The 18,358-nt window shown below is 45.0% G+C and overlaps 1 protein-coding gene across 1 annotated transcript in view; it reads right to left on the reverse strand.

The window, feature by feature from the left end:
• LOC146833606 (cytochrome P450 2D15-like) overlaps positions 1 to 18,358 on the reverse strand; it is a 565,139-nt gene that overhangs the window by 226,386 nt on the left and 320,395 nt on the right. The window contains exon 6 of the mRNA XM_085601485.1: positions 13,073 to 13,214. Within this exon, the coding sequence (XP_085457611.1) occupies positions 13,073 to 13,214 (142 nt within the window). The remainder of the gene's footprint in view (positions 1 to 13,072; positions 13,215 to 18,358) is intronic.

Below are 18,358 nucleotides of genomic sequence, written 5' to 3' on the forward strand. Positions count from 1 at the left end.
GTCCATGGAGGACCTGGCTTGGCAGTTCGGGCTGGACTGTTCCCATGAGGCACAGGGTCAAGACTGATTTGCATATGGCTGGGTTCAAACTGGAATGGCATGGTGAGCAAAAAAACGATGGATTTAGGCCCAGATCTCTGTAGTGGGGTGAATGTGTGACATTGTTCTGCTTTCTGTCCATCAACTGTTGTTTTTGCATTTGTCACCCCGAGTGGGACGGGTATGCTCAGACATGAGTGCTGTGCTCTCCATGCCACTGGAATCAAGCTATCCTGGCTGAAGAGGGGTGAAACCCCGAAACCGGTCCTAGGATGCTTGTTTCCCGTTCAGGGAAGACCTGGCTTGGCAGTTTGGGCTGGACTGTTCCCATGAGGCACAGGGTCAAGACTGATTTGCATATGGCTGGGTTCAAACTGGAATGGCATGGTGAGCAAAAAAACAATGGATTTAGGCCCAGATCTCTGTACTGGGGTGAATGTATGACATTGTTCTGCATTCTGTCCATCAACTGTTGTATTTGCATTTGTCACCCCGAGTGGGACGGGTATGCTCAGACGTGAGTCCTGTGCTCTCCATGCCACTGTAATCATGCTATCCTGGCTGAAGAGGGGTGAAACCCCGAAACCACTCCTAGGATGCTTGTTTCCAGTCCAGGGAGGACCTGGCTTGGCAGTTCGGGCTTGACTGTTCCCATGAGGCACAGGGTCAAGACTGATTTGCATATGGCTGGGTTCAAACTGGAATGGCATGGTGAGCAAAAAAACGATGGATTTAGGCCCAGATCTCTGTACTGGGGTGAATGTATGACATTGTTCTGCATTCTGTCCATCAACTGTTGTTTTTGCATTTGTCACCCCGAGTGGGACGGGTATGCTCAGACGTGAGTCCTGTGCTCTCCATGCCACTGGAATCAAGCTATCCTGGCTGAAGAGGGGTGAAACTCCGAAACCAGTCCTAGGATGCTTGTTTCCAGTCCAGGGAGGTCCTGGCTTGGCAGTTCGGGCTGGACTGTTCCCATGAGGCACAGGGTTAAGACTGATTTGCATATGGCTGGGTTCAAACTGGAATGGCATGGTGAGCAAAAAACGATGGATTTAGGCCCAGATCTCTGTACTGGGGTGAATGTATGACATTGTTCTGCATTCTGTCCATCAACTGTTGTTTTTGCATTTGTCACCCTGAGTGGGACGGGTATGCTCAGACGTGAGTCCTGTGCTCTCCATGCCACTGGAATCAAGCTATCCTGGCTGGAAGAGGGGTGAAACCCCGAAACCGGTCCTAGGATGCTTGTTTCCAGTCCAGGGAGGACCTGGCTTGGCAGTTCGGGCTGGACTGTTTCCATGAGGCACAGGGTCAAGACTGATTTGCATATGGCTGGGTTCAAACTGGAATGGCATGGTGAGCAAAAAAACGATGGATTTAGGCCCAGATCTCTGTACTGGGGTGAATGTATGACATTGTTCTGCATTCTGTCCATCAACTGTTGTTTTTGCATTTATCACCCCGAGTGGGACGGGTATGCTCAGACGTGAGTCCTGTGCTCTCCATGCCACTGGAATCAAGCTATCCTGGCTGAAGAGGGGTGAAACTCCGAAACCAGTCCTAGGATGCTTGTTTCCAGTCCAGGGAGGTCCTGGCTTGGCAGTTCGGGCTGGACTGTTCCCATGAGGCACAGGGTCAAGACTGATTTGCATATGGCTGGGTTCAAACTGGAATGGCATGGTGAGCAAAAAACGATGGATTTAGGCCCAGATCTCTGTACTGGGGTGAATGTATGACATTGTTCTGCATTCTGTCCATCAACTGTTGTTTTTGCATTTGTCACCCTGAGTGGGACGGGTATGCTCAGACGTGAGTCCTGAGCTCTCCATGCCACTGGAATCAAGCTATCCTGGCTGGAAGAGGGGTGAAACCCCGAAACCGGTCCTAGGATGCTTGTTTCCAGTCCAGGGAGGACCTGGCTTGGCAGTTCGGGCTGGACTGTTTCCATGAGGCACAGGGTCAAGACTGATTTGCATATGGCTGGGTTCAAACTGGAATGGCATGGTGAGCAAAAAAACAATGGATTTAGGCCCAGATCTCTGTACTGGGGTGAATGTATGACATTGTTCTGCATTCTGTCCATCAACTGTTGTTTTTGCATTTGTCACCCAGAGTGGGACGGGTATGCTCAGACATGAGTTCTGTGATCTCCATGCCACTGGAATCAAGCTATCTTGGCTGAAGAGGGCTGAAACACCGAAACCGATCCTAGGATGCTTGTTTCCAGTCCAGGGAGGACTTGGCTTGGCAGTTTGGGCTGGACTGTTCCCATGAGGCATAGGGTCAAGACTGATTTGCATATGGCTGGGTTCAAACTGGAATGGCATAGTGAGCAAAAAAACGATGGATTTAGGCCCAGATCTCTGTACTGGGGTGAATGTATGACATTGTTCTGCATTCTGTCCATCAACTGTTGTTTTTGCATTTGTCACCCTGAGTGGGACGGGTATGCTCAGACGTGAGTCCTGTGCTCTCCATGCCACTGGAATCAAGCTATCCTGGCTGGAAGAGGGGTGAAACCCCGAAACCGGTCCTAGGATGCTTGTTTCCAGTCCAGGGAGGACCTGGCTTGGCAGTTCGGGCTGGACTGTTTCCATGAGGCACAGGGTCAAGACTGATTTGCATATGGCTGGGTTCAAACTGGAATGGCATGGTGAGCAAAGAAACGATGGATTTAGGCCCAGATCTCTGTACTGGGGTGAATGTATGACATTGTTCTGCATTCTGTCCATCAACTGTTGTTTTTGCATTTGTCACCCCGAGTGGGACGGGTATGCTCAGACGTGAGTCCTGTGCTCTCCATGCCACTGGAATCAAGCTATCCTGGCTGAAGAGGGGAAACCCCAAAACCGGTCTTAGGATGCTTGTTTCCAGTCCAGGGAGGACCTGGCTTGGCAGTTCGGGCTGGACTGTACCCATGAGGCACAGGGTCAAGACTGATTTGCATATGGCTGGGTTCAAACTGGAATGGCATAGTGAGCAAAAAAACGATGGATTTAGGCCCAGATCTCTGTACTGGGGTGAATGTATGACATTGTTCTGCATTCTGTCCATCAACTGTTGTTTTTACATTTGTCACCCCGAGTGGGAATGGCATGCTCTGACGTGAGTCCTGTGCTCTCCATGCCACTGGAATCAAGCTATCCTGGCTTAAGAGGGGTGAAACCCCGAAACCGGTGCTAGGATGCTTGTTTCCAGTACAGGGAGAACCTGGCTTGGCGGTTCGGGCTGGACTGTTCCAATGAGGCACAGGGTAAGACTGATTTGCATATGGCTGGGTTCAAACTGGAATGGCATGGTGAGCAAAACAACGATGGATTTAGGCCCAGATCTCTGTAATGGGGTGAATGTATGACATTGTTCTGCATTCTGTCCATCAACTGTTGTTTTTGCATTTGTCACCTCGAGTGGGACGGGGATGCTCAGACGTGAGTCCTGAGCTCTCCATGCCACTGGAATCAAGCTATCCTGGCTGAAGAGGGGTGAAACCCCGAAGCCGGTCCTAGGATGCTTTTTTCCAGTCCAGGGAGGACTTGGCTTGGCAGTTCGGGCTGGACTGTTCCCATAAGGCACAGGGTCAAGACTGATTTGCATATGGCTGGGTTCAAACTGGAATGGCATGGTGAGCAAAAAAACCATGGATTTAGGCCCAGATCCCTGTACTGGGGTGAATGTATGACATTGTTCTGCATTCTGTCCATCAACTGTTGTTTTTGCATTTGTCACCCCGAGTGGGACGGGTATGCTCAGACTTGAGTCCTGTGCTCTCCATGCCACTGGAATGAAGCTATCCTGGCTGAAGAGGGGTGAAACCCTGAAACCAGTCCTAGGATGCTTGTTTCCAGTCCAGGGAGGACCTGGCTTGGCAGTTCGGGCTGGACTGTACCCATGAGGCACAGGGTCAAAACTGATTTGCATATGGCTGGGTTCAAACTGGAATGGCATGGTGAGCAAAAAAACAATGGATTTAGGCCCAGATCTCTGTACTGGGGTGAATGTATGACATTGTTCTGCATTCTGTCCATCAACTGTTGTTTTTGCATTTGTCACCCCGAGTGGGACGGGTATGCTCAGACATGAGTCCTGTGCTCTCCATGCCACTGGAATCAAGCTATCCTGGCTGAAGAGGGGTGAAACACCGAAACCAGTCCTAGGATACTTGTTTCCAGTCCATGGAGGACCTGGCTTGGCAGTTCGGGCTGGACTGTTCCCATGAGGCACAGGGTCAAGACTGATTTGCATATGGCTGGGTTCAAACTGGAATGGCATGGTGAGCAAAAAAACGATGGATTTAGGCCCAGATCTCTGTAGTGGGGTGAATGTGTGACATTGTTCTGCTTTCTGTCCATCAACTGTTGTTTTTGCATTTGTCACCCCGAGTGGGACGGGTATGCTCAGACGTGAGTGCTGTGCTCTCCATGCCACTGGAATCAAGCTATCCTGGCTGAAGAGGGGTGAAACCCCGAAACCGGTCCTAGGATGCTTGTTTCCAGTTCAGGGAGGACCTGGCTTGGCAGTTTGGGCTGGACTGTTCCCATGAGGCACAGGGTCAAGACTGATTTGCATATGGCTGGGTTCAAACTGGAATGGCATGGTGAGCAAAAAAACAATGGATTTAGGCCCAGATCTCTGTACTGGGGTGAATGTATGACATTGTTCTGCATTCTGTCCATCAACTGTTGTATTTGCATTTGTCACCCCGAGTGGGACGGGTATGCTCAGACGTGAGTCCTGTGCTCTCCATGCCACTGTAATCATGCTATCCTGGCTGAAGAGGGGTGAAGCCCCGAAACCACTCCTAGGATGCTTGTTTCCAGTCCAGGGAGGACCTGGCTTGGCAGTTCGGGCTTGACTGTTCCCATGAGGCACAGGGTCAAGACTGATTTGCATATGGCTGGGTTCAAACTGGAATGGCATGGTGAGCAAAAAAACGATGGATTTAGGCCCAGATCTCTTGACTGGGGTGAATGTATGACATTGTTCTGCATTCTGTCCATCAACTGTTGTTTTTGCATTTGTCAGCCCGAGTGGGACGGGTATGCTCAGACGTGAGTCCTGTGCTCTCCATGCCACTGGAATCAAGCTATCCTGGCTGAAAAGGGGTGAAACTCCGAAACCAGTCCTAGGATGCTTGTTTCCAGTCCAGGGAGGTCCTGGCTTGGCAGTTCGGGCTGGACTGTTCCCATGAGGCACAGGGTCAAGACTGATTTGCATATGGCTGGGTTCAAACTGGAATGGCATGGTGAGCAAAAAACAATGGATTTAGGCCCAGATCTCTGTACTGGGGTGAATGTACGACATTGTTCTGCATTCTGTCCATCAACGGTTGTTTTTGCATTTGTCACCCTGAGTGGGACGGGTATGCTCAGACGTGAGTCCTGTGCTCTCCATGCCACTGGAATCAAGCTATCCTGGCTGGAAGAGGGGTGAAACCCCGAAACCGGTCCTAGGATGCTTGTTTCCAGTCCAGGGAGGACCTGGCTTGGCAGTTCGGGCTGGACTGTTTCCATGAGGCACAGGGTCAAGACTGATTTGCATATGGCTGGGTTCAAACTGGAATGGCATGGTGAGCAAAGAAACGATGGATTTAGGCCCAGATCTCTCTACTGGGGTGAATGTATGACATTGTTCTGCATTCTTTCCATCAACTGTTGTTTTTGCATTTGTCACCCCAAATGGGACGGGTATGCTCAGACGTGAGTCCTGTGCTCTCCATGCCACTGGAATCAAGCTATCCTGGCTGAAGAGGGGAAACCCCAAAACCGGTCTTAGGATGCTTGTTTCCAGTCCAGGGAGGACCTGGCTTGGCAGTTCGGGCTGGACTGTACCCATGAGGCACAGGGTCAAGACTGATTTGCATATGGCTGGGTTCAAACTGGAATGGCATGGTGAGCAAAAAAACGATGGATTTAGGCCCAGATCTCTGTACTGGGGTGAATGTATGACATTGTTCTGCATTCTGTCCATCAACTGTTGTTTTTACATTTGTCACCCCGAGTGGGAATGGCATGCTCTGACGTGAGTCCTGTGCTCTCCATGCCACTGGAATCAAGCTATCCTGGCTTAAGAGGGGTGAAACCTAGGCCTGGGCGGTAAATTCCGTTCCGCTCGCGGAATTTGCGGAATTTGCGTAATTTCGCGTTCCGCGGAGAACGCGAAATTGCTAAAAAGTCTGCTTTCCGCGATTTCGCGAAATTTTTGCTTGTTCGCGATCTCAAAATGCGTGTTCGCGAGATATTTCTCCCCGAGCACGCAAACAGCAATTGTGAACAGGAAAAAAGCATCGCGAACAAGCAATTCCGCGTGTTCGCGGAATTTCTGCGTGTTCGCGGAGATTTTTTACCGTTTCGCGGAGATTTGCGTAACGCGATTCCGCAAATTCCGCCCACCCCTAGTGAAACCCCAAAACCGGTGCTAGGATGCTTGTTTCCAGTACAGGGAGAACCTGGCTTGGCGGTTCGGGCTGGACTGTTCCAATGAGGCACAGGGTAAGACTGATTTGCATATGGCTGGGTTCAAACTGGAATGGCATGGTGAGCAAAACAACGATGGATTTAGGCCCAGATCTCTGTAATGGGGTGAATGTATGACATTGTTCTGCATTCTGTCCATCAACTGTTGTTTTTGCATTTGTCACCTCGAGTGGGACGGGGATGCTCAGACGTGAGTCCTGAGCTCTCCATGCCACTGGAATCAAGCTATCCTGGCTGAAGAGGGGTGAAACCCCGAAGCCGGTCCTAGGATGCTTGTTTCCAGTCCAGGGAGGACTTGGCTTGGCAGTTCGGGCTGGACTGTTCCCATAAGGCACAGGGTCAAGACTGATTTGCATATGGCTGGGTTCAAACTGGAATGGCATGGTGAGCAAAAAAACCATGGATTTAGGCCCAGATCCCTGTACTGGGGTGAATGTATGACATTGTTCTGCATTCTGTCCATCAACTGTTGGTTTTGCATTTGTCACCCAGAGTGGGACGGGTATGCTCAGACGTGAGTCCTGTGCTCTCCATGCCACTGGAATCAAGCTATCCTGGCTGAAGAGGGGTGAAACCCCGAAACCAGTCCTAGGATGCTTCTTTCCAGTCCAGGGAGGACCTGGCTTGGAAGTTCGGGCTGGAATGTTCCCATGAGGCACAGGGGCAAGACTGATTTGCATATGGCTGGGTTCAAACTGGAATGGCATGGTGAGCAAAAAACAATGGATTTAGGCCCAGATCTCTGTACTGGGGTGAATGTATGACATTGTTCTGCATTCTGTCCATCAACTGTTGTTTTTGCATTTGTCACCTCGAGTGGGACGGGTATGCTCAGACGTGAGTCCTGTGCTCTCCATGCCACTGGAATCAAGCTATCCTGGCTGAAGAGGGGTGAAACCCCGAAACCGGTCCTAGGATGCTTGTTTCCAGTCCAGGGAGGACCTGGCTTGGCAGTTCGGGCTGGACTGTTCCCATGAGGCACAGGGTCAAGACTGATTTGCATATGGCTGGGTTCAAATTGGAATGGCATGGTGAGCAAAAAAACGATGGATTTAGGCCCAGATCTCTGTACTGGGGTGAATGTATGACATTGTTCTGCATTCTGTGCATCAACTGTTGTGTTTGCATTTCTCATATTGACCTGGTCACGATGCGAAAATTCAGGAATTCATACAATATAGAAAAGAAAACAAGTGTTAATATGCACACAACGTCATTTCAGCATATCTTGCCCCGTGACCGCAGTACCTGTATGTTCGTCAACGTCACTTGTTCATAATAAACATACTTATGATTGCAAACATCAACATAAACAATGGACTACACATTACTTTAAAGTGAAAGGCTATCAGCCCTATTGATCTGGGCACATTGCATATTATAGTGGTTCTTACATGAAAGAAAAGGAAAAAAAAGGGTGGTAATATACACTAACTATCCCTAAATAAATTTCTAGTTATTATAGTTCCATTTCATTCACAGCTCATTTGAGATGTCATGAGTGATGTCATGAGTGATGTCACTGACCATGTCATGAATGATGTGATGTAATGTCTGAGGTCATAAGAAGTGCATTGCGGGGGCATAAGTTATAGTTAGCTCAGGTAACTATAACTGCTGAATTTCAATGGTTTTCTACGAGTGAAATCTGAGTCTAACTATAACGTCCCTGTAATCTTTGTTTTTTTCGTCGAATTTCTAGGTATTTTTCAACATTAAGTAAGATGCCTATCACAATGGATGGTGGGGGTTTGGAAGCAGTGCCAGGCATGGCATTGTGATGCCCCCACCCAAGCGTGCTCCTCCTGCCTCCCCTCCTCCTTGCCATCCATTGTCCAAGTCCAAGCCCCTGCTCCCTCATTACAGCCCTGTGTGGCCGTTGTTTTGCCACTGGCCTTCCCGCCTTCTCTGAACAGTTAGCTTGCTGTCCCATCCACTTCCTCCCTATCCTCTGTTGTCTGAATCCATGCACTAGCCTCCTCCCTCCTGCCATGCATGCTCTGATGTGCTGCCACTGCCCTCCATTAAGCATGATGTCCCAGTCTACTCCTCCTGCCCTCCATTGCCCCATCCCATGCCCCATTGTTGTCCTCCTGCTTAGCCTCTGTGCTTAGCTTGTTGTCCCTACTCTCCTTTCCCCTGCCCTCCAATGTCTGTGTGCATGCCCCTGATCCATCCTTTTTGCCCACCATCTTCCATAGACCTGCCCCTCCTATCTACTCTGAGTGTTCGGTTAAGCAACCATACCCCTCCTACCTACCTAGCATTGTCAAATGACTGTAACCTTTCCCTGCCACCTCCACCCTGCCTGTCCATATTCCATGCCCCTATCCCCTTCCTCCTGTCCTCCTTGGTCCATTTAACTGCCACACCCTTCTGCCCTCCCTTGTCTGTTGGGCTGCAACTCCTCCTCCTGCCTGCCCCGTGTCGTCTGTTGTGAGGTCCCTTCCCCATAACTCTCTTGTCTGTGCCCAGCTCCTACCCCTCCCTTATACCCTCCGTGGTCCTTTGTGCATGCCCCTGCCCCCTCCTTCTTGCCCATCATGGCCATTGTGCTGCCACTAGCCCTTTCGCTTGCCATGCATGGTCTTCTGTGCTCCCACGGCCACTCCCACCATCCCTGTGTGGTCAGCTAGCTGCCCCTGACAAAGCCTGAGCATAATTTGCGGAGTTTTGCTATGCGGAACTCCTCGAAGTTACAAAAAAACTCTGTAAAGATCCGCAAGTGGCAAAGTGTAGTGTGAACTGATGTTTGCACTGGTCTTCCTGTCGCTCAGGTTGAAATTCTATCTAAGCGTCAGCTCACGCTCGCAAATTTACCGTTCACGAACCCGAGTGGGGAAAAAACTCAGCTGCACTATGCGAAGCGGAGTTTTCTGCATTCTGTGAGCTCCGCAGACAGAGCGGAGTTCACCATCCAGGCCTACCCCTCACCCCCTCACACCTTCCCTCCATGGTCTGTGTGTATGCCATTATAGTCTCACTGTTGCTATCCATGGTGTGTTGTGCTTCTAGTGCCCATCCTTCCTGGCCTCCATGGTCAGCTTGCTGATCCTGCCCTGCCCCCTTGCGCTCTGTTTTCCATGTGCAGACCCCTATTCCCTCCCTCCTGTCTTGTCTATGCCAATGTTATGCCCCTGATCCCTCCCTCCTGCCGTTTATGGTCCGTTATGCTGCATCTTTCTCTCCTGTGTGTCCAGTATGGTCAGCTTGCTGCCATTGGTTCTTTCCCCTCTGTTCTCTGTTGTCCATGTGCATGGTCCTGTCCCCTCCCTATTGCTTTCCATAGTTTGTTGTGCTGCACTGCTGTTCCCGCATGCCCTGTGTGGTGTATTGTGCTGCTGCAAACCTTGATGCCTGCCCTGTAAGGTCAGTTTGGTGCACCTGTCCATGTCTCTCCTGTCCTTTGTTATCCAAGTCCATGTCCCTACCCCAATTCCTCCTGCCTTCCATGATACAATGTACCATACTTGCTAACATTCTGGAAAAAAAACTAGGAAATCGATTTTCCCCCTTGACTTAAATTGAAAAAGAGGAGATTGTAGACAAGAGACAGATAAAATAAAGCCCCTTTGGGCTTAAAAACATTGGGCGTTTCCTGCCTGAATCGGCTCTGCTGGCATGTATGGTTGCCTCGTCCTTCTGCCCTCAATGGTTTATTATATTGTGACAGCCTCTCTTGCCTGTCCTGCATTGTTGGTTTGTTGCCCGTGCCCCCTTTCACCTGCCCTCCATGCTGTGCTGCCACTGCCCTTCCTGTCTACCCAGTGTGGTCACATTGTTGCCTCTGCACCCTCCTACCTGCCTTTGAATTTCCGAGTCTGTGCCCCTGACCTCAGCCTCCCAACAGTATCCTAATGAACAACTAAATTGCTAACATAAAATATTTATTACAAAAGTGTGGCACGCCTGATGTCATCTTGATATAATCAAAACTGTAATACCTAAATCATTTCCTTCAGAAGTTATAGGAATTAGAGGGTCTTATTTGCATAGAAGGTATGGTTAGTGCTTTAAAACACTAAAATGAGGACATATTTTCTGAGATTTCAAATAGCGACAAAGCACTTTTAAATTATTTGTTATCTTTATGTTGTTTTATCCAGTTGACCACTTGATTAAATGTTCTGCTTAGGGGAGAGGATGTGGTGTTACTTCCAGAGCTGCAGACTTTGCAATTGAGGAACCAGGTTGGAGTTTCAGCTTCAGCTCAACATTCTGTGATTTTGGTCAAATCACTTACTCTCCCCATGCCTACAACCAAAATGAATTAGGCCTTGTATGATGTAACCAATGCTCATGTAAAGCACTCCAATACCTGACCAGTCTGCACTATATAAAACAGCAAAAAAACAAAGAATAAAAAGTGTTTTCCACACTTCTGTCATTGAGCTATACGTGGGCTACATCTGGGTGATATTTTTGCTACATTTGGGCTCCTTTTTCTCTGGTGGCCAACTTGGGAGACTTCAATTCAATTCAATAAACTTTATTCGATCTGATTAGGAATATAGATCATAAAAGTGTACATAAAACAGTAAATCCTCTTTCTTAATACAATACAATGAAAATTAATTAAAACCAGGTCAAAATAGGTGTTACAAAGCTCAGAGCAACTTCAGGTTAACAGAATAGTAAAGCTCAATGTTTCGCAAGATCAATCTCAAGTTCTTTGTGCAAAATTCACAATAAGGGGGTCCAAGTAGATGCAACACTCCAATACTTGACCAGTCTGCACTATATAAAACTGCAAAAAATAAAAAGTGTTTTTCAATCTTCTGTCATTGGGCTATATGTGGGCTACATCTGGGTGATATTTGTGCTACAGTTGGGCTTTTTTTTCTCTGGTGGCCATCTTGGGAGACTTATTTGTTATGAAATGTCCAAATTTCCTCAGTTACTGCAGTCTCCTCAGTAGGAAATGCTTTCAGTGTTTTTAATTTGATTCCATCAAGAAGGCATTCAGATGTGTCACACATTTGCCATAAATTCAGAATGTTAGCTCTATAATTGCCCCTTCAGATCAATGTAGTAAATCTACTGCTCACCAGGGAGTTAACTGGAAGTCTGCTGCTGGTATTGAAAGTGCATGTTTCAGTCTGCATGTTAGAATTTTTTAATGAAATAGAAGAGGATTTGAGAAGCCACTCAAAATGTGCCCTAATTTTTCTTTCTATGGCAAAATGAACCCCCTCATTTTGTTACTTTTTAAATTAAATGATTTAAGTGTTACCAGTTTATTCCAATCAAGATGGCTTCAGGTGTGCCATACTTTTGTCATAAGTAAGACTGTTAGCGCACTAGTTGTTCTTTAGAACACTGTGGGAAGCTGCTGTAGAACACAAAGGAATCAACTGACAGTCTCTGCCCTTGTTGGATGTAGATGTTTTACTGAGAATGTCAGAGTTCATTCTCAAATGACTGAGAAAGATAATGTGAATTTTCAGAAAATGTGCTCTCATTTTAGCTTCTGGAGCACCTTCAAAACCTCTATGGGAAAAGCACTGACACTATTCCACTTTCATTAGAGCTCTTCTGAGAAGTATAGCTTTGTCCAGACACAAGGGAGTACCCAGTATACGTCAAACAAAAACCTTTTCAGGCATAGAGTGATGCATAAATTATGCAAACAAGGAAGCAGAGAACTCTGGGTATTTCTCATGTTTAGGTGGAAAGCAGCTCCAGTATAGAGCACTCTCAACACCACCGACATTCTAAATTTACTCACCTCAAATGTCTGCTTTTCCATCAAAGTCCTTAAGCTTAGGATTAGCACAGTGCCATGCACGCCCAGATAGAAAGGAATCCGGATTCTTAGCTTTTTTGGATTGTATTGTGTTCAGCAATATTTCTGACACAATATTTTGTAGTTAATGTACAAAGTATGTCAGTTCCATATATTTTTTGAGGATATTTTTGACATGATATTCTTGTCAATCGATGTTGTAGTTGTCAATATTCTGAGATACAACCAGAGTTAAGTATTGATAAATGTGATTAACAGTGTCATAAAGGGGAAACATTGTAGCTGCTGGTTGGATTTGTTAAATGTATGAGAGGTTTAGAAAGCATGATTCAATAATCACTGATTAAACTAGTGGTATTGCAACTTCAAGGTCTCAAGGAATATGGTGTGGAACCCTTTTGTGACTGTATATAATTTTAGCATTTGTTGCTGGGGCCAAGGCTTCATCCGGTCATGGAAATAGAGTGAGGTTATTCACATAAACAGATGTCTTACATGTTTCACATTAATTAGATAGTTTTGTAATAGTTTTAATAACTATTTAAATATACTGTATATGAAATGAAATGATAGGGTAAATAGCGTAAGTTTCCATTGTGAGTTCATGGGATTTGATGGTCAGTAGCCTCACTTCAATATACTTTATGAGGGAGGCAATTTAGAGAGTCGACTGATCTCAAGTTGGTAAGTTTTGATATAAACCTTTTTATCAAAATGTTAATTTGCAAGAGGATAGATGGATCCCTGATATGCGCTAAAATCATTTAATCCAATCTAAACCATCAGTATTAAAAAAAAAGTTGACACTTACTTTGAATGTCAGGGTGGAGCATCATGTACAGTAGCCCAAAGCGTAGAGTTGTAGCAGTGGTCTCTGTCCCCGCTGTGAACAGGTCACCCACTGTCAAGAGGAGATTGAGTTCACAGAAGGAGCTATTAGGGTCACCTTTCACCTAAAAGGGTGTGAACAAAAACGGAGCTTCATCAAAATGTAGTATTGTTATAAATGTTATACAGAGATGATAGAATCAGTAATACTGAGCACAATCTTGCAAATGAGGTGCTAATGTTAGCTTAGCCAATAATTGTGGATACTGTTGACAATTATTGCACAGCAGAGGTCCTGGTAAAATGCAAACAGGGGTGTGTGCCCTGCCCACTCCAGGGCAGGGCACACCATATACTCTCAAGCAAGTCTAAAAACCTTGGCCCCTTGGCAATCAAACTGCAAACACAAGCACTTTTACACCCTTGGCTTATCACTCAGGACAACCAGACATCGGCTGGAGTCTGCCCTTCAGCACACTGTGATACTCACTACAAAGTCAAAATAAGCTCTGCTACCTGAGCCACTGGTACATTTTGAAAAAAGGTAGGCTGTGAATTCTTCTACCCATATTACTTAGCCTAAATTTTATTTTCAGCTTTATGTTGTTTTCAGGAATGCATCTAGGAAAGATGAGGACCAGATCTCAACTTCTATCCACACCCTTTACTCTCAAGTTCACCACTTAAACACCCATCCTATGACCCAAGGGACAGTGTTGCAAGCAGCCAGCATTTTACAAAGTACCATCTGAAAACTAACAAACCCACTAAAGCAAATATAGGAAACCCTTCCATTTAGCAATACATGGTGTTGTAATTTCCTTTATCCAGATTGTGTGTATGGCGGTTGGGAGAGGATGTGGTTCTGGTTGTACAGAAAGAAGTCTATCTAATCCAATGCATTTTTGTGACTGTCCACATTCAGAGAACAGAGCGTTTGGTGGCACACTGTTATAAATGCAAGAGAGGGGTGAGAAGGGAATAAAGTCATTGTTCCATTTGAATTTGAACGGGTCCTCTTGCTCATCCATAACAGTTCTCTCCAAGGGCTGAAACTAGTCTGTGCATCTTGAAGGGTGTTGCTATTTTCAGTAAATTCCAACTTTAATATATCTGGTTTGCTTTGAAAACTAGGTCTCTGTAGGCTGGCTGATGCTCAATTTGCAGCTCCTGGAGTCCCAGGAGGGTCATAGAGATATACAGCAGATGGTGATTGCTTTTGATCCTATAAAGGGCATTCATATCATTTACTGAGTGTCATACTTTGAAAATAATTTAGACATTGTTGATGGGATACACCTTTCTCCTCTATGAATTGTGTTTGAAGCTATTTGGTTGGATCTGGTGTAATTGTTGAGTGTGATCAGGGGGTTCTAGACATTATGAATATCGATAAGGACTTTGCCATTTTCAAATATTTTTTGCTGCAGGTTCTTTCCAAGCTCCCCTGTAATGATGGATGAGGCCGCTAGGGTAAATAAGATACCTGCAACTAATCCTCACTTTGGCCTCCCTTTTTTATTACTTTTGGTCGCTGGTGTGTGGAGGGATATACAACCATCCATCAGCATGTCTTCTATGGCCCAGGTCTCCTGAAAGAAACGTATATCATAACTGCTGTGTCTAGTTAGTAATTTATTGATCGAATGTGGTGGCTGGTAGTGTGATACTTGATTCAAACGTCTCTACCTGCTGGTCCTTTCATATGCTGGTAATTTTTTGTAATCTCTAGCTGTGTCGTTTACTAGGGATGTGGCTCGCTAGTTCCAGTCACCATATGCAGCTGGTTATTGTCTTCTAGTGCTCCAGAGACCATTTTATTCTGACATTTATGGCTTGAACTTTTACCTTTAGATTCAAAACTTCTTTTTTTGAAATGATTTTGAAGAGCAGAATTAGGGTCCTGAAGATACGTTTGGTCTATATTTTCACTTTTATCAGACCCAGGCTCATTTGGTATGAATTATGCCAATATAGGTGAAATGGCATTTATGGTGTTATATTTAGTTGTCTGAAATTTCCATTCTGATTGCGACTGTACTTTTTTCAGGGACATCTTTATGGTCAGTAGAGTTTGCAGTTCCTTGGCCTTTCCTGAAAAAGTAGAGATCAGAGCATTCCTGAGTGTTTTTCGAGAGAGTCATTTCATCTCTCCATGCTGTCCAATAGCAATGTAAGACCTCAAGATATGTAGTTAGCATGTGTATTGGTTCTTGTCTTGTTGGGTCAGATCATTCTATTACCACAACATCTTCAGTCCCTTCAGTAAATCTATCTAACCCAGATTCGCCCCTTCAATCAGGGACTGGAGGAGCCATCAATCAGTTCCCAGGTTTCCTCCAAAAATACTGTGGTTATCAATCCTTTTACCTCTTCACCTCTATTGGATGTAGTCCTATTAAGGCAGAAGACCATGCAAGGGATTCTGTAGACTTTGGTCATGATGAACTTTGACCAGTTGTTGCAAACTAACTATTTGAAGGAAGTCACAATAGAACTTGACAAAATGAACATGTGTCTGCCTTCACTTACTAGGCAGCAGAGGAAATCACAGCTTCTGTTCATTTTGAAAGTTATGGAAACCAGGACTCAAATATTCAGCATTCCTTATTTCCAGAGAATTCTAAGGGTCTAGAGAATGTGCCAGTGTACCTCATCCTACTGTTGATATCTTCAGACAGCCTATGTTAATTTAAAAAGACTTGTTAAATATGGCTATGGGAAATCCACCCTAAAGTATAGGATTCCCACACCTCACAGACAGAGAAAACATATAAAGAATAAAAAATAAAAAGTATAAAATGGGAAAAGCTACATAGGTCGGCCAGAGGTCTTCTCTTAAACAGGAAATTACCTCAAGTGAAATTGTCCATGGAGGAGGACAACCTAATTTATCAACTAAACCCCACCAAGGGAGAAGCCCTTTATGTAATAATGCTGGGATGTCTAAAGCAAAAATAGCAAAAATTGGTCAAATGGTGGGTGAGGGTGGTGTCACTGATAAGGTCCAACCTAAATCCATAGGTTAGATCAAAGAAAGGGCTAAGATGATATTTCCCATGTCTAAGGGGAACCCCAATGCTCAGAAAGAGATATGGGGCTCCGCCATTTCATTGCTTTCTGAGATTGTTACCCCTCATTTCTTAGGCCTTCTATTTATTTGATGTAGACTGCAAGGGAAAGAAAGCAAAAAACATAATCTCAGTTGAACAGATTGAAACTGCTCCAAAGCTTTAAGCAGATACACTCACTCCAAGAAACACCATCTGCAGACCTTGCACATGCAGGCTTCTTGATGGGCAAAGAGGGATCAAGAGCTAACAAGGGTGGACTTTATGTCCTCCCTAATAGCCAGTATTGTGTGCATGGCCAAGGCAGATCTTTTAGGTCTAGGTCTCCGGATAGCAACTGTAGCAGAAGTGTCCATAGAAGATTTGCTAGTAAAGAGAGAAATGGTAATGCCAGTGTTAAATCACCATGAGGCCTATCTTCTAGACAGAGAAATCTTAATATATCCCACTCAGCATTTAATGTAGGCTACCCAAGTTTGAACCAGGTGTCTGGAAATTTACCCCAGCATTATAATATTAATTTAAAGATTGTTATTTCAAATGATAAGTCTCTCCCCTGTGCAGGTTGTGGCCAAGGATGGGAATCTTTGAATCGCTATGCCCCCTTCATAAACCATCAGGGTAATCATGAATCGGAGAAGGAATTAAGCATAGATCATGGAGTTCTCCCGCAAACTCTCATTGGTAAGTTGTATCAGCCACTGCTTTACACTTTTAACAAAAAGTGGATGAATCATCAAATTGCGCTTTTGAAAGAAACATGGTTGCGGGAGGAAAAAAGACCACTAACGTTGAGGGTTTTGTAACTATTACTAGACTGGGGTATGACTGAGGCTGCGGTAGATTATCAGGTGGGCTAATGATGACCCTTATCTCCACTAAAATAGTAACTAAAACTATAGAACTGCTCAAATCACTTCTGGGTACACAGTACAACATAGTGTTCATAATATGCGGGAAATTTGGTTGTGTTTGACTATACAGTCATGGGTCTTCAGAGGAAATTAGACGACTTAGGACTTTATTGTATGGAAAAATGATTAATGATAAATTTTGAGGAAAAGAAGATCCTGGTCTTAGGAAAAAAAGTAGAGAACTGCAAATGGCACTAGGATGAAAATCAGATTGAGATTGTGAGCCTCACGTTCTTAAGTAATTTGAGTTCGGAGACCCATATGGGCTATACAAAGCCCAGGATCTTGAGTCAGTCGGACTCGCTTGTAAAATTCAATCTAATCTATGGTGTACTATCAAGGGCCCCCTAATGAAAGCTTAAAGCAACAACATTTATTTTTTAGCCCTGTACGAGTTGGAGATTTTTTGCGGGGAACGTAGGTATTCTTGGGATGTCCTTGAAAGGGCTGCCTCAAAAGAATATTGTGCTTACCAAAATGTTCAATGGTTCAAGGGATCTGGCATTAATTTAATTTAATAAATGTCCTGATATTTTATGGCCAACTTCTACTTTCTAGGATTTTTTTAACCAATTAGCTCTGAGTGATCGGTTTCCCAAAATCTCAAGGTTGTGTTGGGAGGAGATCCTTGTTAGTGAAAAGGAATGAGCCAGAGCAGTTTTCAATAGGTTTAAATAATTTAAAATGTTGTTTAGTCTTCAGAGGAAGTGTTAGCATGGGATCCCTTCCCCTCAAAGCACTAATTGAAAGATTCAGCAGTCCATTTTTTCGCAATCATTATGTTAACTGTGAGTCAGAGACCCTCAATCATTCTTACTTATACATAGTTTGGGCATGGACTTCTTTTCCTATATAAGTTCTGTCTGCCTGATCAGAAGTATCATTTAAAATTGCTCAAAATTGGGTTTGGCTGCAATCCATTCTATTCTCATCAACAGTGCTATAAAAGCTGGCAAATGTATAATGTGGTGTTCCCGTTTGGCCTAAAGATGAAGTGATCTATATGTCATATTTTGAGAGATTGTTTGTATTTTAAATTAGCGTGAATCAAGTTTTGAAAACCTCAATTTCTTATATAGCAGACAATGTCTAGGCTGGAAGGGGGTGTTAGGAAAAACTATTGTTTCAAAAATACCAGGAGACAAAGATATGGTAAATTAAATATTGTGACACACAAATATCATTGACAAGAATATCTTTTTTTGAGGTATGTAATATCATTGCAAATAAGATCTATGTTTTTAATATATTTTTCACTAATATGTGGGTACAAATAATGTTTTT

This window comes from Triturus cristatus, chromosome 4_2 (assembly GCF_964204655.1).
Source record: "Triturus cristatus chromosome 4_2, aTriCri1.1, whole genome shotgun sequence".
In the NCBI taxonomy this organism is placed as follows: Eukaryota; Metazoa; Chordata; class Amphibia; order Caudata; family Salamandridae; genus Triturus; species Triturus cristatus.